The 19,425-nt window shown below is 56.7% G+C and overlaps 4 protein-coding genes across 4 annotated transcripts; 1 reads left to right on the top strand and 3 right to left on the bottom strand.

The window, feature by feature from the left end:
* Positions 1 to 348: 348 nt before the first annotated feature.
* Positions 349 to 2,375, bottom strand: MYCTH_2304910 (uncharacterized protein). Its single transcript, XM_003663191.1, has one exon. It carries the CDS (start codon positions 2,093 to 2,095, stop codon positions 569 to 571), a length of 1,527 nt encoding a protein of 508 aa, XP_003663239.1. The 5' UTR covers positions 2,096 to 2,375; the 3' UTR covers positions 349 to 568.
* Positions 2,376 to 7,733: 5,358 nt separating this feature from the next.
* On the bottom strand, positions 7,734 to 9,121 carry MYCTH_2304906 (uncharacterized protein). Its single transcript, XM_003663190.1, has 3 exons — positions 8,920 to 9,121; positions 8,723 to 8,837; positions 7,734 to 8,633 (listed from the first exon to the last, which is right to left on the bottom strand). The coding sequence occupies exons 1-3, from the start codon at positions 8,947 to 8,949 to the stop codon at positions 7,807 to 7,809; spliced, it is 972 nt and encodes a 323-aa protein (XP_003663238.1). The 5' UTR covers positions 8,950 to 9,121; the 3' UTR covers positions 7,734 to 7,806.
* Positions 9,122 to 12,367: 3,246 nt separating this feature from the next.
* On the top strand, positions 12,368 to 15,682 carry MYCTH_2304904 (methyltransferase-like protein). The gene is made up of 3 exons (XM_003663189.1): positions 12,368 to 12,909; positions 13,001 to 14,589; positions 14,660 to 15,682. Exons 1-3 carry the CDS (start codon positions 12,513 to 12,515, stop codon positions 15,524 to 15,526), a joined length of 2,853 nt encoding a protein of 950 aa, XP_003663237.1. The 5' UTR covers positions 12,368 to 12,512; the 3' UTR covers positions 15,527 to 15,682.
* Positions 15,683 to 16,310: 628 nt separating this feature from the next.
* MYCTH_2304900 (uncharacterized protein) lies at positions 16,311 to 18,651 on the bottom strand. The gene is made up of 3 exons (XM_003663188.1): positions 18,344 to 18,651; positions 17,903 to 18,278; positions 16,311 to 17,798 (listed from the first exon to the last, which is right to left on the bottom strand). Exons 2-3 carry the CDS (start codon positions 18,247 to 18,249, stop codon positions 16,589 to 16,591), a joined length of 1,557 nt encoding a protein of 518 aa, XP_003663236.1. The 5' UTR covers positions 18,250 to 18,278; positions 18,344 to 18,651; the 3' UTR covers positions 16,311 to 16,588.
* Positions 18,652 to 19,425: the final 774 nt, after the last annotated feature.

The following is a 19,425-nucleotide window of genomic DNA, read 5'->3' as shown; positions in this document are numbered from 1 at the left end:
ACACGGGTTTGTGGCGAATCTAATGGAGGCTTAGGTTCCAAGAATTCAACGATACCTTTCGAATTCAGGACTGTTTCCTTTCCTGTTTGGACAGGTCCTTTCCACAATTCAGCCCAGTCTCAGGTGGTTTCCGGTCGGTTCCGCTCGTCGCTTCGATTAATCAGCCACGCAACCTTCAGATTCCCATCCCCGAAAAACCAACATCCCCGTTTTTTATTCCACCTGAATGATTGTGGACGCTTGAGACATTCTTCTTATTTCGTTATGTCAAATGGTTTCATTGTTTTGCCTCAACTCATCCTAAACTCATGATTCAAGTGGCGAGCTGTCCTTCCCATTCCGCCCCCCCCCCCCGGCCTCGTTCAACGCCGCGCTAAAGTATCGATCATCATTTCCAGTTGGTATCGTTGCTCTTCAAGACTCCCGAACTCCCCTCATACGAAGAAAAATGAAAAAGAAAAATCTCAGAAGAAGAGAAAAGTGAAGTGAAGGCGGTGATGGACGCCCTTACTGGTTCATACGAGGACCATGGTCATAAGCCATCAAGATGTCGTACGTGACAAAATTGTCAAGAAGGGGAGGAAGTCGGTTGCTGCTCGGAGTCAGGCGAACCTTGGCCACCCTCTTCATTCTTGCGGCTCTGGTAAAGAGCCAAGCTTGATCTTGGCCCAGCATTCAAGACGTATTCCGGGATCGGCGGCACGGACTTGCGCTCCGCATCCTCCCTGCCGGTACCACCAGCTGCTGCAGGGGCAGTGGTAGTGGTGGCGGCAGCCCCGGCCATCGCCCCGGCCTCCTCCCGGATCGAACGCGACATGCTGTTCTCCCGGCGGCTTACCACGAAGGAGTCGACCGAGGCGGCCCGGCTGAGCGGGCTCGTCACGGTGGGCAGGCTCTCGCTGCGCAGCCGGCGCAAGCTCTGGATGCTCCGGATGCTCTGCCTGTCGGCGATGACCTTGCCCGCGTTGGGTGCCGCGACGACGACGGTCCCAGGCGTGGCCAAGGGCGGCGCGGGCGAGTCGGACCGGAAGAGCGGGTGGATGTGGGCCTCGCTGTGTGACTTCTGCTGCGTGAAGGCGATACGCTGCGCCTGGATGGCCCGCGACGAGACGGAGCTGTAGCTGCGGCTCCTGCGCGTGGTGTGGGGCGGCTCGAGCATGTCCAGCGACCTGCCGGGGCTGGAGCTTCTGCTGTTCGACGGACTGGCCGGGATGGTCGCGAGCGAGCGGCTCGGCGGCGGCGTGAAAGACTCTAACACCGTCTGCCGGTTCTCTGAGCCGACGGCTGACGTGTCCCAGTAGTCGAATCCCGCTCCCACTGACCGTGGCCGTGGTTCTTGGGGTGCACCCAGATCGAGAGAAGCGGGCTTATGCGAGAAACGGCGACTCAGAGATAACAGACGCGTCTTGGAGGTAAACGGCCGGATAGCGTGTGAAAAAGAAGTCCGAATCGAGCTCATGGTATTCGGCCTGGAGCGGCCACCGCTAGATCCGGGAGACGTCGGCGTACCAAAGGAAAAACTGCTACCGAGAGAATTGGCCGAGTTCGGGGTCGTCTCGTGGTACGGAACCGTCTTGATCCGCCACCCCAACCTGCTACCTGTTTTCTGCTCGGGAATCGATACTTCCGGGGAAGAACTTGGCGTCCTCCCGGAGAGGAAGTGAAAAATGAAAAAACCTAGCTGTGCGGCGAACGCAAACCCCAGGGCGACCGAGGATCCCACGACGAAGTGATCAGCCTCCGAGCCTAGGATGGTGCTGTGCGGATCATCGGCAACTCTGCTCAGGCAGACGAGGTTGGACACGGACACGGCCCAAGCAATTGTGCACAAGGCTAAGCCCGTGCCGAACAAGAGCCTCCGCAACAACCTTGATTCGCTCCCTGGATCCCATGGCACGAGGTGGGAGACAGTGAGGGATGGTACGAGAACGAAGATGAACGCCTCGAAGACGGCAGCCAAAGCCCCCGTCACTTTCACCGACCGAGCCCTATCTGTGGGCGAGCGGGCCAAGATGATGTGAATGCCTAACATGGCAGTCGTAGGGAGAAAAGCGACCGCACCCAGCGCGGCCGTGAGCGTGCGGGGAACTGCCATGGTCTAGGAGTAACCTGGGAAACCGAGGAGACCGAGGCGGCTCCAAGTTGATCTTTGACCTCTCTTGCCCCCCTCCTCCAAATCTCTTCCCTTTCGACGAAGGCTCCGATTACCAACCCTGGGATCCGGACAACGGCAAAACCGGTCTGCGCTCCGTTGTCTTCTGCCGGCCGTCAAAAGCCTGTTGGAATGCCGGCTCCGCAAGAACGGGCAGAGATGGGACAGCCGACGTCGTCGCCCGCGTTGAGTGTCGAAGGACCACGTCCCAAACAACTCCGGTGAAAGGGTATGATGACGGGTATACAACCTCCCTGGTAACAGCTGCTGTGGGAGAGACGGCGTTATGAGCGGGATGTTTGTTAACCGCCGTGTTCATGCGATCGGGTCAGGGGTCACTAAGGTTCGGACCGAAACGCGGCCTCTCCCGGGCTCTGCCGGCCTTGAAGTGCAGGTAGAGGCAAACTTGATCTGGAATCTCGAATGAAGGAATGGTTGGATACCGATGACGGGATCGAAGCAAACAAAGGCGACCTGGTATATATCAGGCCGGTATTCGAGTTGTCAACCCGGCAAGTGTGTGTATATATACTGAGGCCAGAGCCCAAATAGAAAAAAAAAAGGAGGGATACCTTGTGGGCCGGTCAGGAGTAAGCGAATGAGTGAGCGAGCAAAGGGACAAAACGGCACGGGAAAGAGAGAAAGAGAATGGGATGAAGACGAGCATTCGCACGGACAAGAACCGAGACTCGCCCGGTCGACTCGGTGCGGGCTGACCGGGTAAATGTAGCGACAGCAGACAAGGCCGACGCGTCCACATCGCGTGGAGCCGAACCCCCCTCGAGGCCGTTGTTGACCACCCAGCCCTAACCTGCTGGTTGGGATGGTGTGTGCCTTGCTGGGCAGAATGGCTGTGGGAGGTGGGAGCGTAGCATTGGACCGAGCGGCACCAGGGTACCCCCCTGTCGGGAGCTGCATGCTCGACTCCCCGCTCCGGGCCTTGACATGATTTGACCTAGACCTCCGTCCGACCAAGCAGGAGAGACTTGGCGAAAAGAGGGCAAGGAGGAGGCAGATCGGAGCCGATCCGCCACGATACTGGGCCGATGATTCGATCACTTTGATGGCCATGTCTTGGTGGTATTCGCAACGTATACAAGCTTACGCGCAGAGAATTCCTCAGACCATTTTGTGTCTAGGCACTGACTCAATGGTGATCTCAACGATAACGAACGCGAACTGGTCTAGTGTCGAGAGCGTGCCCAGCTGCTGTTGCCTCAATCAGCACGAGAATGTTGTTGATCCCGTCCCTCCCAACGACCAACGTTGGGTGATAATGTGCGTACTCGTGGGCTGACTAGCCGATAATGCTGCGAAACAGACACTGCAGGCAGAAAAGCGAACCCGATTGCACTTCGGGCCATCATCTGTATGTATATAGTATGTGTTAGGTATAGCAGAGCTCGGCATGGCCTCAGTAACCTTCGTCTCCCCTCCGCAAAACAAACACGCGTGTGCACATGACATGTTGGAAGTCTTGCTTGGCTCGACTCGACGCGTGCCCTGTGCCGGAAATCAACACACAGAGTATATCAAGATGGAGGTCCTCCCTGCTTAATTTTCCTTTCCTCGACCGGCATCAGGCTCTTACGGTGCCCGATATCGTGGCATCGGTCTTGGTGTATGTAACCAGGGCATAAAACCGCGCCATGCTCGTTTGGGAGTGCCGCTTGCCACTTTCTGGCCTGACTGCCTGGCTGCCGATAACTACGCAGTCAAGTTGCCTCCTGCTCTCGCAACCTCTTCAAATTGGCCAGCCTGGCTTGTTGGACACAACTCGGAAGGAAAGTAAACAAACAGGTCGAGTGTGTGTCGTGTTTAGGGTCTGAAGTGTCTGTGGTGTAGTGGAGTGCACACTGCCTAGCGTCATCCACAGATCAGCGCATTCCAGAAACACTGGAAGACGCCAGTTAGATCAGTGTGGGGCCCGAAACCCAAGTTAGCCCTGGTCACCTAGGGTATTGCAAGCAGATGACGGCATGAATCCGGACGCGGGTTGAGGAACAACAACAAGCAAGCAACAAGAAAACATAAAATAATCGAAGTTGTGGCAGTCTCACGTCAGACTCTACCGCGAGCCATTCTCGAGAGTACTACCCGTTACCAATATTCGTGGTTGAGGAATCAAGTTTTTGAGGGGATCTGGCATCCGCTCAACCGACTCTGAGCAAACGTTCCGAGTGTAGTTGTACTCCGTATGTGCTTACATACACAATGTAGTGGACCTACCTGCATACACTACCATACTGTGTAGTAATCCGTACTTCGTCGTACTAGTGTAGTTGCTGCGGAACGCGCATGAAGGTACACTAGTGTACATTGCGATCGATCGTTTTAGCCATTGGCGGATCGAACTGTGCTCCGCCTGTTTCGGGCTTAGCGTCAGGTACAGCACCAGTGCCGACGCAGGTACCGGGCGTTTGCCGGGCGACACGGCTCCACGTGTAGGGCCGATCTAACGGCTCAACTTTCCATGAATAGCCGAGGTGCTCCATCTCCCGCGTCTCGGGCCTGGACCCCAAATGCCGGGGCTCAAAAAAACCTCTCTCCCCTCTGGAATGGGCAGGTGCCAAAAAACAAATTGTGATAACCTTTGAAAGGGAAAAACCAGGATTCGACATCCTACGGAATACACTACCGTTGCAGTCATGTCATACATACCTCACCACCTCACCAGGCAGGGAGCGAACTTGGGGCGGGTCAGCCGCGAACTTCAGCGCGCGTCCACCAACAAAACAGTGCCGGTGTAACAGTGACTCAGCCGTAAATTCAAGCTGCGTTTGATTCGCCAATTCGTCTTGCTCGCGACTCCAGGTAACCACCCCCCCCCCCCCAAAAAAAAAAAAAAAAAAAATTCCTCTACCGAGCTGCCCACACTACTTCACAGTAATCCACAGGAATGCATGCCCCGTGCGGCGCAAGAAGGGGAGCCTGGGCGGAGCAACCTTCTCTGTAACCGTCGGTCCTATGCGGATTTTATTTCAGGCTTTTTATTTTTTCGGTTCTTTCTTGTTAATCTGACACAGAAATCGCCGGGGGTCCCCGGCCCTTCCTCTCCTCGATTGCTCAGTCTCACTTCCGTGTCGACGGCTGTCGGTTGTCGGCAGGGCCCGTTCTGCTGTCTGTCAGCTGCCGACGACGACAAGAGGTGCCTTGATGTTGGAACTCGGGCACGGCCTGAGGCATTTCTTTCATGCTTCTCGTCTCGCGGAGGCCTCTGGGCGGTCTAGAAGCCGCTGCGAAGTTGGGAAAGGGCGTTGATCCGGGTCCGTCCTTAATCACGCGCACAATTAACCAAGTTGCTCACTTTGTTGGTCGGAATTCGGAAATAATCTTCTCTACTAGTGTGCGCTCTTCCAAAATTGTGCACTCACCTATCTCGGCTCCACGAGCAACTTCGGCGCTACGTGACATGACGAGAACGGATCGATGATGCCTCGCTACCCAATACTTACTGTTAATTTGTCATGTCGGTTCACCAGAATAATTGCACACATACTGGGGGCTTCTCCCCCCCTTCACTGCGTCGCTTGTGTTTCCCTTAGGATTTGAGGCCTGTTCGTTGGCCCCTAGAAACGCCTTTTTTTTCTGATCCAAGAGCCCCAAAATGTCGATGCTTCCCAAGTTTGTACGTAATCCCGTATGTGCTCCTTACATACACGCAATTCCATCCTTCCCGTCATGAAACAAGGACTGTATAAAGGGTCTTTGCGGTCGTGTCAAGTCGAGTGCCATGTGCCAGATTGGTAATTATCATCTCCGTGGGGAGGAGGGGTTGTGGGGAAGAAGGGTCCTCTACGGAGTACCATGTAAGCTAAAACACCGACTTCGAAACCTCGACTCCACCGTTATGATAGTGGCCGTGATGGGCGCAACAGGGAAGCGGTGTCCTCCCGCCGACTCGGTTCGAAAGCTTCGGGAGCCCCGAGGCGCAGTCCCACCAAATCATCCGAGACTGACTTGGCGCAAAATTGTGCTTCAGAGGTAGCGCAATAACTCCTGCCTAACTATTTGTAGGCGCAGAGAGTTGGAAAGATGAGCACGCTCTCCGTAGGCAGAAGAAGTGCAGAGAACACCTACCTCATTATTGTTATTATCATTATCATTATTATTACTACCCTACTTACTGCGTACTACTACTGCCGGCAGGGACCGGAGACGTTATAGACATTCCGTGCGCCAACATAGCAAAAAGTTAACAGCGGAACTGACGAGGACGGTGCTGTCCGAGATGATGTTCTTATCCCCTGGGGAGGCCCGCCGTAGAGATGTCGCTAGACTTCATCCTGCACCTCGGGACGTCACAAGCCAGCCATGCTCACCTTCGTTCACCCATTCACTCATCCATTCATGTTGTGGCTCGCTCGCGAGTGGCTGACACCCGGCCGTTTCGTTCCCGTTCTCTGTGGTTGCCTCTCCTCTCGAGTCGCGGGTACTCCTATGTCGGGGCCCGTCCCAATGATGATGACGGACCCTTTTCTGGGCCAGGGCAGACAGGATGGCTAAGATCAAATAGAGCGGGTCACGGTCTTTGTCAGTTCTGGATCGGAAATGGCAAACCCCTTGGCCTCCGTTAAGATCAAGGGGAGACCAAAATAATGAGGAAAGAGGTGAGGAGAGACAGTTGGCTTCTCATAACGCCGAGAGATAGAGATAATGCGCACCAGCATCCTTGGACTCCAAAGGAGAAAAAAATAATAGGACACGCTATCCCCCAAATCACAGGGTTTAACTGGACGAAGATGTGGCCACGGACGGTCTTAGCACGTGTATTTCGTGAGCTTGAGTGTTCGAGGGACAGGTAGGTTACTCGTCCATGGGAGCTCGCAAAGGAGCAAACTCTCGACATCATGATCTTTGATTCCCATTATATGGCACTCTCGTATGCCACTATCAACAGCTATAGGCCGAGTCCGCCGATAATAAATATTACAATTATCACAAAACACCGAATATCTCAGGACATGTATCATACAAACCACAACGGGGCCGCCTTCTGCCCCGAGTGGGCGGCGTTTCAGATGAACAACTGCCTCCGTTGGATCCATGGTCGTCATCATATGCCGCTCATACAAAGAGAAACGAAATGAACCCGGCGCTAGAAGGAAACTGAAGCAGCCTGGGGCACGTCGCGAATGCTCGGCGTGGGAGAAGAATAAGGAAGAAGTCAAGACGTGGACAAAGTGAAGCTAGGTAGGTAGTCGGTCGCTGTGTTAGGCCGTCTAAATCGTAAGTCGAGTCGTCAAGGAACATGCAGAGTTGTCGTGCTCGTGTTCGTGCCATTCGATGGTCTCAGCTGCCCGTCCTTTTTGTCGTACAGGCGCGCTGTACGTTAAGAACAACCGTGCGATGCAGGCAGCCGGTCGTGGCGTCATTGCGCTGTCGTGCTGTCGTTGGTGGTGCCGTCGTTTCATCTTGTTGCCGTGCCTGAAGGCGTCGTCCAGGGCGTCGTCAATGGGATGCTCTGATATTCAAGGAAACGCCGTGTATCATCTCTCCGGTGCATAACAGGGGTGGAAAAGGAAAAAAAAAAGACCTCATGTCCTGTACACCCTGGGTATAGGCTTGTTGAAACGCAAGGAAAGAGGCGGGAGTACTGCCGCCGCCGCCGTTGCTGGGGCTGCTTATAGAGAGGGCAGAAAGCATTGGTGGCATTATGTCTTGGCCTGCTCTGTCGCTGTTGACTGGGTTTCCTTGTTCACCGGCTCTTGGACGGCCGGTGGAGGGGTGTCTGTGTAGTGCCGCGGCTCTCTTGACGCAGCGCGTGCCGGATCACGTGAGGGCGGGAACGGGCTCCGGGCACGAGGTTGAATCGGTGTATAGGACGATGTACTGCGCTCTCGCGGGTGGGGTTCGGTAGCTTGAAGTTGGTAGTTATCCCGGCAAGTCGTCTCATCCCGCCAATGCTGGTAGTCAGCTCCCGGCACTGCCGGTGACCTGTTGCCAGGCTCCATGGTTGGCAGGGCCTGTAGCGGTCGGGGAGCGATCTCGGGTAGCGCTTTTTTGGCCCGCTTTGGTTCGGCAGGGCTCTGAGCTGCGGGCTGGTGTTGTACTGCGTGGGACTGCAGGCTCGGGCTGTTCGGTTGAGTCGCGCTAGGGGCAGGCGAGATACTCGGGTAAGTCGATATCTGCCACGAGCTCTGCGCCGACTTTGGAGGTCGCCCACGTCTGCGTGCTGTCGGGGATGGATTGTACGGCGCAGCAGACACAGACGGTGCAGCAGGCTGAAGCGCCGGGGCATAGCCGTTGGGGCGTGGCTGGATATTGACAGGCTGCGCTGCGGGGGCAGACTGAGGGCCTGGCGCAAACCCATGCGGCGACAGCTCACCCGGGGACAAAATAGCCTGTCTTTTGTTGGCCCCGTAATCAGGCAGATCGCCCAGGGATTTTCGCTTCAGCGAACCGACCAAGGGCGAGGGCGGGGCCATCGGCGTGTTGAACATGGCCTCTGCCGCGTGGAGGCATTGACTCATGTTGCGGCCTGTTATAGCAGGTTAGGCATCCTCGTCCCGTGTTCCCGTGAGGATCTGACTGTTGAATACAGCGTATTGGGATATGTATAATCCTTACCTCCTGGCAGCTGCATGTGCATCCAATCTGGCTGAATCCCATGCGACCTGACAAAGTCCACGAGGACGCCCACATCCAGCGGGCTGAGTTTGATCATCTCGGCGAGCAAGAAGCGCTGGGCGCAAGTCAGGCATTGCTGAGAGGTGGGTAGGGGAAAGAACCCGGGGTTTGAGCGGCGTGGGGCCGTATCATCATACCTTCTCATAATCATTAAAGGCCGATTCCATGGTTAAGACAGGGAACCTGGCGCTGATGCCAGTGTAGTGAAGAAGACGATAAGAGTAAGAGGGAATGTGCGAAGAGCAGGCCGTGGCCGGTCATTTGACAGAGAAACAATGGCGCTATTGTGACGAGTTGCTCGGCAGAGAGAATAGGCCGCTCGTGAAACGACAGCTTGTTTGGTTGTTGGAAGTAGCGGGCGCAGTGGCGAGGAGGCGGCGTGTAGCAGGTACCTAGGGTAGGCAGGTGACAACAAGCAGGAACAGGGCAGAGCTGTTGGATTTGAAAAAGGGAGCGGCGCAGGACAGGTGTGCTAATTTGCCTGGGCTGTCTAGAGGTGTATGTATGTATGAATGAACAGCGTGCGCCCGTCCTGCATCTGCAAAAGGAACGTGGTGAATCCAACGGAGTCAGGAAACGAGTGTCGAGATCGGCCGACGGCGAGACGGTCAGCGCAGAAGTGCCGCCCGGAAGAAGGACAACACCGGGGGTCAAACCTCAGGAAGCTCCCACGCAGGGGATTCGAGTGGTTGGCAGAGCGCGCATCTGGGCGAAGGGCGGCAAAAAACACGCGAGCCGTCCGAAGCGCGCGTCTTTTGCTGCGGAGGGGGGGCCTGAACGCTGCAAACAAGCGACCAGCGACCAGAGTCCCACCGAAACCCGCTAGTTACTGCTGCACCCTGTCGCTTGCCCCCCACGCCTGCTGAGCTCGGTCCACAGTATGAATGTCGGCGGAAGGATGTTTTGACTCTCTCCAGCTCCCCTAGTACTCTTAGTATCTTGCATTCAGGCAAGAGATGCACAAGGTGTCAACTGATTCATCGCCACGCTTTCCTCCTGCGGCAGCGCCCAGGTCAATCCGGTGTCTTTGATCCGGCCCAGTGTCGAGATTGTGGCCTCAGCAATTGTTTTTTTTCCCTAGTTCTTCGTTGTGTGTCAATCTTGGATGTTTCACAGGCCGTGCAGCTGCAGTTCAGATCATTTGACTGCTCAGGTGGCTAATAGCGTGCGACCGGATCGGGGCGAGATGGTGTGAACACTCAAGGTAGCTAGGCCTGTCCTGCGCGAGACACGAGCAGACTAGCCCTTCAGTCCGCGTCCGCCACTGTCCAAAGCTGGGAGCGCACGAGGCCGCTAACAAGCCAGGGTCGAAAGGAAGCGGCTGTTTATTCCGTCAAGCCATCACGCTCAGGAGGTGGTGGGCTTGCGTGCGCGCACGCCCGCAGCCGTCGAGCTTCGACTTTGCAAAGCGACCGTCGGGTCCTACCTGAAGCAGTCCCCGCCAAACTGGGAGCGATCCAAGGGATCCTAGGACGCGGTTCCCACAATGCAGTATCCGTAGCGAAGCGCATCAAACTCGGATGAAGAAGGACTCCTTCCGGGTTCGGAGAACGCGTGTGAAGGTGGTGTCCCGAATTCGCCCCTCGAGAGCGGCATCGAACGCTCCGGCGCCCAGCGGTGCAGGAGGGCATCAGCGGTTCCCGTCGCGACCTGCTGGATATGCAGCTCCGCATATGGCGTTGATTCATGAATGGTCGGCCGTCTGCACCTTGTAGCGACTTGCAGCTGCACATGTGACCCCCTGCCTTGCCATGATAGGGTGCGGCAGTCTGGGGAAGGCGCCCCTCAGATTTCGTCCTGAATGGGAACCCAACCTTAGTCCGCGGTTGCCGGGCATGGTTGAAAATTCATGAGCAGGAAGCCACGATATCGCCGCCCGCCCAGACAGATAGGCTACGGTAGCCGTTTGAACAGCGACGCCAGAGGTGAGGTCGATGCTGTTTTTGACGACTCAGCGCAATTGGCTCTGCCAGCCCTCGAGGTCAGAAAGAGTACCCACCAGCCTGAGGTAGGAGCGGCCCGTTCAGGCGACCCATTGGTCGCATCCTGAGAAATCTCACCAATGGGAGCCACGAGAGCGCTCGCTGAGCATCAGAACGGGCATTCCTGCGCAAGAGGTCGATTCATTCTCCCAAGAGAAGAGCCGCATCGCAAAATCTGGGGTGGGTCAAAACATGTCCTCTCAAGAGGTCTGGCGACGATTCGCGATGCCGTGAGAGATCCATTGGGGAGGAGGGGGTTCGACGGCCAAATCATTGCTAGTGGTGTAAGGAGCCCCAGGTCCTTAAATGCCGTCTTCGGGCTTCCTTTGGGCTCCGCTCCACATGCCTCCTGCACGATGAGCTGGCAGTGACTGCGACGAGCATTTCCAGGTTCCTTCCCGTTACAAGCTACGCCTTTACATAAGGGGATTGTTTGCGACAGCGGTTGGACCATTATGCCGTTGTATGCCAAACGTCTTTCCCCGTGGGCATATATCCATGCACACCGTCCCGATCCGCATGCAAGGTTCCATGGAAAGCCATGCTGGCAAACAACGCAATAATCATGGAAGCTTGGTCGAAGACACGAGGCTAGGTTTGGAGGCATGGGATGCTACCACATCAAGGTCCGACGTTAGGGTCGACCATGGCGTGGTCTTTGGGCACCGAAGTTAAAGGGCGCTCATTCCGTGCTCTGTCCCGTCAGCGCATCTGAGGTAAGCGACTCGCCGGGTAAAAGAGGATTGTGAAAGCATGGTGATTGTGCGGAGTTGGTTGGCGGTCCAGGTATCCAACAGCGTGTGTGTGTGTGGCTGATGGTCGAAAGTAAAAGTACCTACGGAGTAGTCCAAACCAGTTTCGGCAGACACAGGACAGCAAGGTAATCGGGCTCCAGGATGTCACATAATAGAAGGGACTTGGTCAAAGAAGCCTGTCAAGAGCAAACGGCATGTCGATGTCTCCAATGCGATACCACCAAGTCACCACCCGCGCTGGGTACGGTACCTTACGACATTCTTGCACGGTCGGTGCCGGGCTTTACCTATTACAGTTCTAACGGAATTCGCAGTACGTATTCCGGATCGTCGTGTGTGTTCAGCATTCAGTCGTGCTTTGTATCTGTCAAGCGGAACATGATCGGACCGGATGATGGGGCTTCCACCAGTACCATCCACTCGCTCCGGCGGGCTCGGCTCCACCTTTCTTAACTGGAGGTTAGTGGGACAGAATTGGCGTCGCGCATTCCGTCTGCTGGTAGGCTTTCGGCGTGGGACGCTCTCGCAAAAGACAACACAACCACTCAACACCCTGATCAACTCAACTGTGGGATAGAGGTTCGAACTGCTATGGAGGACGATTGGCACTAGACCGTCCAGGTTTTGGGGAGGCGGGAACCCACGGCTGCTGTTTTTTACCCTTCGAGGCTGCTTGGACCCGCAGGACGATTTTGGCGTTGCCAGTGCCATTGTCGCATGCTCGGCGCGCGCAGCAGAATAGCTTCCTCCTTCATCACCTCTTGCCGTTCTCCCCTCTCGCGAACCCGACTTTAAACCTTAACTTTTTGTCCCCCTCTCTCTTGCCACACCCACCATTGGTTACCTTACACCGCCCTCATGTGCACCGTCCTTTGCACCAACAACGATAGCCATTCCTGCTCTTGTGCGATTCCTCCCGTTCCTGCCCGTTCCTCGCTCCGACCCTAATACTCGAGCCCTCGTTGTGCGCGTGACGCGCACCATATGGAAGCGATGGAAGGAAGCAATCGTGCTTCGGGGGTAGTGGCGGGCCCGGAGACCGAGGAGAGGCAAAAATCCAACGGGCTCGGGACAAGAATGGAGGAAATGGGCGGTTCAGCCACCCCAAACGGCTCCAGAACCGATACACGGGCGTCCAGCATGTCGCCTGACGACGCAAAACCAAGTGCCGACAGCATATCGACCCCGGAGAACGGCACAGCACCAAAGCTGTCAAGGAAGTCCTCGCAGAAGATGGCCAGGAGTCCTCCGCCACTGTTCGACCATCTTCCGGATGCCACCGAGGAGGCGTGCAGTACATTTCAGGTCATAAACGATTGTCTCTATGGCTCTAGGAACATGGGGTCGTCGGATCACGACGCGCTGGATTGCGACTGTGCTGAAGACTGGCGTAAGTTACCGCCCCTTTTTCCCCCCTTCCGCCCCGCCCAGTCGCTCGAATGGCTTGCATCCCCTAACAGGTTGATGTTCGTCATGTGCAGACGACGGCCAGAATCACGCCTGCGGTGAAGACTCGGACTGCATCAATCGGGCGACCAAAATCGAGTGCGTGAGTGGCGATTGCAATTGCGGGGAGGGTTGCCAGAACCAGCGGTTCCAGCGCAAGCAGTATGCCAAGGTCTCGGTCATCAAGACGGAGAAAAAAGGCTTCGGCCTGCGAGCGGATACGGATCTCCAGGCCAACGACTTCGTCTACGAGTACGTCGGTGAGGTCATCAACGAGCCAACGTTCCGCAGCCGGATGGTCAAATACGACAGGGAGGGCATCAAGCACTTCTACTTCATGTCGCTAACCAAGAACGAGTTCGTCGACGCCACCAAGAAGGGGAACCTGGGCAGGTTTTGCAACCATTCGTGTAATCCCAATTGCTATGTGGACAAGTGGGTGGTGGGCGAAAAGCTGCGCATGGGCATCTTTGCCGGCCGCGCGATCCGGGCGGGCGAGGAGTTGGTCTTCAACTACAACGTCGACCGGTACGGCGCCGATCCGCAACCCTGCTACTGCGGCGAGCCGAACTGTGTGGGCTTCATCGGCGGTAAGACGCAGACAGAGCGCGCGACCAAATTGCCGCTCGCGACCATCGAGGCGCTCGGCATCGACGATGGCGACAGCTGGGACACGACGGTTGCCAAGAAGCCCCGCAAGAAGAAGGCCCATGAGGGGGATGAGGAGTACGTCAACAGCCTCCAGCCCCGCGCCCTGGACGAGGACGGCGTCACCAAGGTCATGGCCGCCCTCATGCAATGCAAGGAGAAATGGATTGCCGTCAAGCTTCTCTCGCGCCTTCAGGCCACCGAGGATGATCATCTCCGCCATAGAGTGGTGAGGATGCACGGGTACCAGATCCTGAAGAGCACGCTCAACACGTTCAAAGACGACATGAACGTTGTGCTGCAAATCCTCGACATCCTCTACCAGCTTCCCCGGATCACGAAAAACAAAATCTCGGATTCCAAGATCGAGGGAGCGGTGCAGCCTCTCGTCTCGGCTCCACACGAAGAGGTTGCCCTCGCTGCGAAGCGGCTACTGGACGAATGGAGCAAGCTGGAGACGGCCTACCGGATCCCGCGCAAAAAGCACGACCATGCTGGCCCAGTTGTCATCAGCTCGTTCGAGGAAGAGCGTCGCAACAAGGATCGCGATGAGCCGGCTAAGCCTGTCGACCCCTTAGCCAACGTTGTGATTCCAACTGGACCCCGCAGCAGCATCCCGCAGCGCAACGCCAATTATTTCACCGGGCAACGGCCCCGGAAACCGCCCACCAACCTGCCGGCTGGCTGGTTTGTCACCACGGACAAGACTGGCCGCTACTACTTCTACGACGTCAACGGCAAGACACAGTGGCAGCGACCTCTCACCCCTGCGATTGAGATTCCGAAGGCGTCCGCCAAGGCGCAGCAAGACCAAAAGACTTTGCAAAACATCATCGATAGCTTGACCAAGGAGCCGACGCCACGGCACTCGACGGGTCATACACCACAACGGTCTACCACGCCGGCGACCGAGCCCAAGAAGGAGAAGTGGCGTTCTCTGCCCATCGAGAAACAGATGAAGATATACGAAAACACGGTTGGTTGTCCAAAAATTAAAAAAATTTAAAACTTCCTAAACTCGATGCAGTGTGTACTAACTGGACCAGCTCTTTCCACACGTCAAGCACGTGGTGGACAAGTTCCATGGCAAGCTGCCGAAGGAGGAGCTGAAGAAGTTTGCCCGGGAGGTCAACAAGAAGCTTGTCGCCTCGGACTACAAGAACAACCGGGTCGAGGACCCGACATCCGTCACACCCAAGGTGGCGAAGAAGGTCCGGAAGTATACCTACGACTTCTTCGAGCGCGCCGCCGTCAAGTATGCCGAGTACGAGAAGAAGAAGAAGGAGGCTCGGAGCACCGGCCAGCCAGTAGCGGGGACGTCATCACATCCGGGCGACGCGGACAGCTCCGTTGCCACCCCTGCCAAGGACGACACAGCTGCGTCTGACGCCGAAGGCGACGCTCCCAGCCCAGGCAGCTCGGCGGGGCGCAAGCGCAAACGGGAAGATGACGACGACGGGGACCAGGCTGAGTCGCCCGAGGCCCCGCCATCCGAGACACAATCCGTGAAGCGCGCCAAGGAGGACGAGGCCGGTGCCGATGTCGAAACCCCGACCGCTATCCCGAGCCCGCCCACACCACCTCCCCCGCCAATGGAAACCCCACTGACCGAAGAGGAGCGGTCGATGCGCGAGCAGGAGGAAGCCCTGATGCGCGAGAACGAAGAGGCTCAGCGGCTGGAGGACGAGGCGGCACAGGCCGCAGAGTACGGTAAACAACAGCGTGGCAGCGCGAATGGCGAGGCAGGCACGGGCGTGTTGGTGAACGGAGTGGCAACGGCGGCGTCGCCGTCAACGGGCACTAACGGGAGAGGAACGGAAGTTGGTGCGGATGTCGAGATGGAGATTGACGAGCCGCCGCAACAAGACGCGGGAAACCAGCAGCAGCAGCAGCGGGCAGTACTGAGTCACTGAAGATATCCCCTCGGATATCACCGCGTCTGTTTGGGGCTGTACATTACGCGTTTCTCAGCTGGCCCTGTCCCGTCAGTGGCATCGGGAGGATACGGACGGGCGGATGTGTGAAATGGATCGATTGTCGCGGGATATAGCTGTGCATATGCATTCAGGGCCCCTGGGTGCGAGGGACACAAAGATGGGCGGAGGGCGATTTGCTTCATACAGCGCTATAAGGCCACGATACCTACTACATGTTTTAGTCTCTCCTGTTCTCATTCCTCTTTTTCTCTCTTTTTTTTTTTCTCCTACTTCTTCTAGACGGAAGCATCACGGGTTTCTCTTGGGGAAGACAAGACTCGGACGAGCATACCCTGCTCGTTTTACAACATTGATCGCTGCGGCACTTTTTTTCTTCTCTTTTCTCCCACCATCTCGGCCTGGTCGGGGCGGGTTTGTGATAATATATATTTTGGCTGCAGTGAGAGAGAGTGGCAGGCGGGAGGCACCATTGCACAAAACCATCTTTCGTCTCTCATTTTGCTTATTGCATTATACGAAACGTTAGGGGTGTCGCATTTGCGGGCTGGTCATGCATTGCTCGGAAAGGGTTCGGATCCTGTCATATAAGAGACCCGTTCTATGGAACGCGCACGGGGTGTGTCAGCTGAATGGAAGATGTAACCTGGAATGAGAAAAGGGTGGTCAGGTGGCGCTGCGTTCTACAAGTGAACATCATTGGGAAGAGATGAGTTAGGGGTTGCGACGGCGGCGTGGAGGAAACACTACCCTGGTGGTTGATAACCCTAAATGGATGTGCTCGATCTTTGCGGTCCGGCTCGGTACGAATGTATATATACTTTACGTACCGGTCAGAACCGCCTTCTGCGCAACCGAGAACATGAGAGCAAGACACTAGTTAATTATTGTTCCCCGGTGCACTGTTTTGGTTGACCGCACCCGGCCCACAACACTCCAAACCGGTATCCTCAAACTTCCCGTCGGCCAGGCAATGAACACGCCATCGTACCCCCCCACCCTCTCCTGACCTCACTTCGCGACGGCTCAACACGTCTTCTTTTACCAGGACGTGACAATCTTTTCCAGTGTGTCAACCAAAATGTCGGCGTGCTTCTTCTCAAAGATGAGCATGGGGCGCAGCCGGACAGCGTTCTGGCCGCAGCCGCCAATGTTGACGCCGAAGGTCTTGGCCTTGGCCAGGAACTCGTCCCTCCTGGGGCTGTCGAAGGCAATGAAGGTGCCCATCCCCTTGCCCCTCAGGTTCCGGAACTCGTCAGGATACCTGGCGGCCAGGCGCTCCAGCTTCCCGTATAGGTAGTCGCCGACCTCGGCCGTGTGCCTGACCAGATCATGCTTCTCGATCTCGTCGATGATGGCACGGAACAGGAGCGCCCGGGCTGGGTCACCCATCCACGTGTTGAACTGGCGGTACGGGCGGTTGGGCCGCAGGGAGGGGTCGCCAAAGTAGTAGCCGGCCGTCTGGGCCTTCTTGCTGAAGGTGACAATGTCGGGCGGGTGCGGCAGGTCCCAGTGCTCGTGCGCCCAGAAGCGGCCGGTTGCGCCGACGCCGGTCTGGACCTCGTCGACGATGAGCAGCACGCCGTGCTTGCGCGTGATCTCGCGCAGGCCGCGGAAGAAGGCCGGCGTCGCGTGGTTGTCGCCGCCTTCGGACTGGATCGGCTCGACGACCACGGCGCAAGGCGGGACGTGATAGGTTGTGATAAGATGTTCGACCTCGTCGAGGGCGGCGCGCTCGATGGCCGCGTTATCGGCTGCGTGCTGATCCAGGGGATACTTGAGCTGCGGAAAGGTGGCCTGCGGCCAGTCGAAGGCAGGGATGTCGACCTTGTGGATAGGCTTGGAGCGGGTGGTGGAGAGGGAACCGAAGAGGCGGCCGTGGAAACCCGTCTTGAAGGAGAGGATGGAAAGCTTGGACGAGCCCGGTGACTGGTTATTCATGGCTGAGTTCATCTCCTCTTCGGTGAACTCGGCGGACGGGCCGCCCCGGTCGCGCTGGCGGCGCCACATAAAGGCGGCCTTGTACGCGGTTTCGTTGGCGTCCGAACCAGCCATGGCCGTGAAGACTTGGTTGAGACCCTTGGGGGCGACCTTGAGAATGCTCGTCTTGAGGATGTTGGCCCACTCGGCCGAGGGGAAGTTGCCCAGGGCAGGACGGTTGATGATGCCGTTGATCATGTCGGGGCTGCTGGCGGCCTGACGAAGGGCCGGGTTATTGTATCCGAGCGGAATGGAGGCAATTTGTGCGTAGCTTGTTTAGGGAAAAGGGGGGTTTATGCCGGTGTCAGTCCCGCCTGTAGGTTACAATTGGAATAATGGGAGACACATCATGGACTGGGATGGGCAGCCACCTACACGTCCAGCAACACATTGCCGTCCAGATCGGCAATGTAGTTGCCCGCGCACCTCGTGTAGTCGGTGAGCATGTTCAAGCTGCGCGTGTCGAATACCTCGTCTAGCTCGGCGATGGCGGCCTTGGACTTGGGGCCGGGGATCGGGGTCTTGACCGAGGGGCCTTCGGGCTCCCAATCAGCATAGAAGGACGACATGGCGCGGGCCGAGGCAGTGAATCGGCGGCGGCACTCGAGGGCCAGGGCAGCGGACCGGCCCGCCCGGGCAGCCGTGGACGATGAGGACGGGGATGTGGACACAGCACGCAACAACAGCGCGTTACTGCCCCGGAGCGCTCTGCTTGCCGACATGATGCCGTCTGAACAGGGGAGTCTATGTCCTTTTCCTCGGTAGCTTGTCAGCCGTCGGATTGGATCGGATGCTGCTCGACTGAGAAACGCATACAAAATCAACACTCTCGATCTCAACTTTCCCGCGGGGTTGCCGACTGGTTTCAATTGCAAATAACACGGGGAGCGAGGGGGAACCCCAACAGGTGATCCTGAAGGATATCGCCGGCTTATATTGGCTTCAGGCCGTTGGACCCTGGCAGACCAGGCTCTGGGCTCTGTCCGGGGTTCGATCAGCGTTGGTTTGGATTGCGGGGAAGCCGTTGACAAGGGAGAGGAGCTCCGGGTAGCTGTGGTCCCAGAATCAATTGATTAGATTACGTCAATGCAAACACACCTTCCCAGACTTCTCGTCTTTCCCAAGGCACCAAGGCAGACAGAGGAAGGACAGGAAGGCGTAGTTTCGAGGCAGAAACACTCAATGCACTTTCCTCAATGGAGATCAGGAATATACAGATACTGCCATTGACATGGCCAGTGATGCATCGGCCTGACCGCCTGGTCTATTCCATCTTGTCTTTATCGCTGAAGCTCTCCACGGAGTGGGATCTGGGTGGTTTTGCTGTGGTGCAGGCCCAGCCACTCGGATAACATCGCAAGTGTCAGCTGCCCTCTTCGGCCGGGATCCGGCGGGGTCTGGCCGCTGACCAGCTTATCAGTGCACGGCGAGGCGGCTTAGCAGCGGAATTGCTGGCTGTGGCCGGATCGGCCGCCGAAACAGTCGGCCCGCTATCGGAACCTGCCCAGGTACAGTACGATACGGCATGCTTGGCTCCCGCACGCCTGCTTCGTTTCGCAAGTTATCCAAGCACAGAGTAACAGATGTAAATACAAATAGTTCGATACAAATAACACTGAGAGGGGAATAAGAAGCGGCCCCGATAGCCAACTACTCAAAAGAGGACGTTAAGCCTGCTAAATGCGAACCAGTATCTAATTTCCTCTCGTGGGTTTCGTGTACCACGGCCCTCCTGGCCCCAGAAAGCGGCCAAGTTGAGCGCGCGAACAGTGTGCACTACACCAAATGCAAGCAGAACCTCCCAACGCCCCACGGTCAATCCATATCCGCCGTCGCTTATTCTCAGGAAAAAAAAACGCCTCAAGGCCCATCGTAGAGCTGACAAGACATAACATAAA

Source organism: Thermothelomyces thermophilus, chromosome 3 (genome assembly GCF_000226095.1).
Source record: "Thermothelomyces thermophilus ATCC 42464 chromosome 3, complete sequence".
NCBI classification, from domain to species: domain Eukaryota; kingdom Fungi; phylum Ascomycota; class Sordariomycetes; order Sordariales; family Chaetomiaceae; genus Thermothelomyces; species Thermothelomyces thermophilus.
This window is presented reverse-complemented; position numbering and strand designations above follow the sequence as displayed.

What these genes read in the sequence shown, in the direction of transcription:
- MYCTH_2304910 (XM_003663191.1), bottom strand. Translation starts at nt 2,095, where the DNA reads ATGGCAGTTCCCCGCACGCTCACGGCCGCGCTGGGTGCGGTCGCTTTT.
- MYCTH_2304906 (XM_003663190.1), bottom strand. Translation starts at nt 8,949, where the DNA reads ATGGAATCGGCCTTTAATGATTATGAGAAG. An exon ending in CCTTTAATGATTATGAGAAG is followed by an intron (nt 8,838 to 8,919) that starts GTATGATGATAC and finishes ACTTGCGCCCAG; the next exon opens with CGCTTCTTGCTCGCCGAGAT. An exon ending in GCACATGCAGCTGCCAGGAG is followed by an intron (nt 8,634 to 8,722) that starts GTAAGGATTATA and finishes CTGCTATAACAG; the next exon opens with GCCGCAACATGAGTCAATGC.
- MYCTH_2304904 (XM_003663189.1), top strand. Translation starts at nt 12,513, where the DNA reads ATGGAAGGAAGCAATCGTGCTTCGGGGGTAGTGGCGGGCCCGGAGACC. An exon ending in CGACTGTGCTGAAGACTGGC is followed by an intron (nt 12,910 to 13,000) that starts GTAAGTTACCGC and finishes CGTCATGTGCAG; the next exon opens with ACGACGGCCAGAATCACGCC. An exon ending in TGAAGATATACGAAAACACG is followed by an intron (nt 14,590 to 14,659) that starts GTTGGTTGTCCA and finishes TAACTGGACCAG; the next exon opens with CTCTTTCCACACGTCAAGCA.
- MYCTH_2304900 (XM_003663188.1), bottom strand. Translation starts at nt 18,249, where the DNA reads ATGTCGGCAAGCAGAGCGCTCCGGGGCAGTAACGCGCTGTTGTTGCGT. An exon ending in GGCAATGTGTTGCTGGACGT is followed by an intron (nt 17,799 to 17,902) that starts GTAGGTGGCTGC and finishes TCCCTAAACAAG; the next exon opens with CTACGCACAAATTGCCTCCA.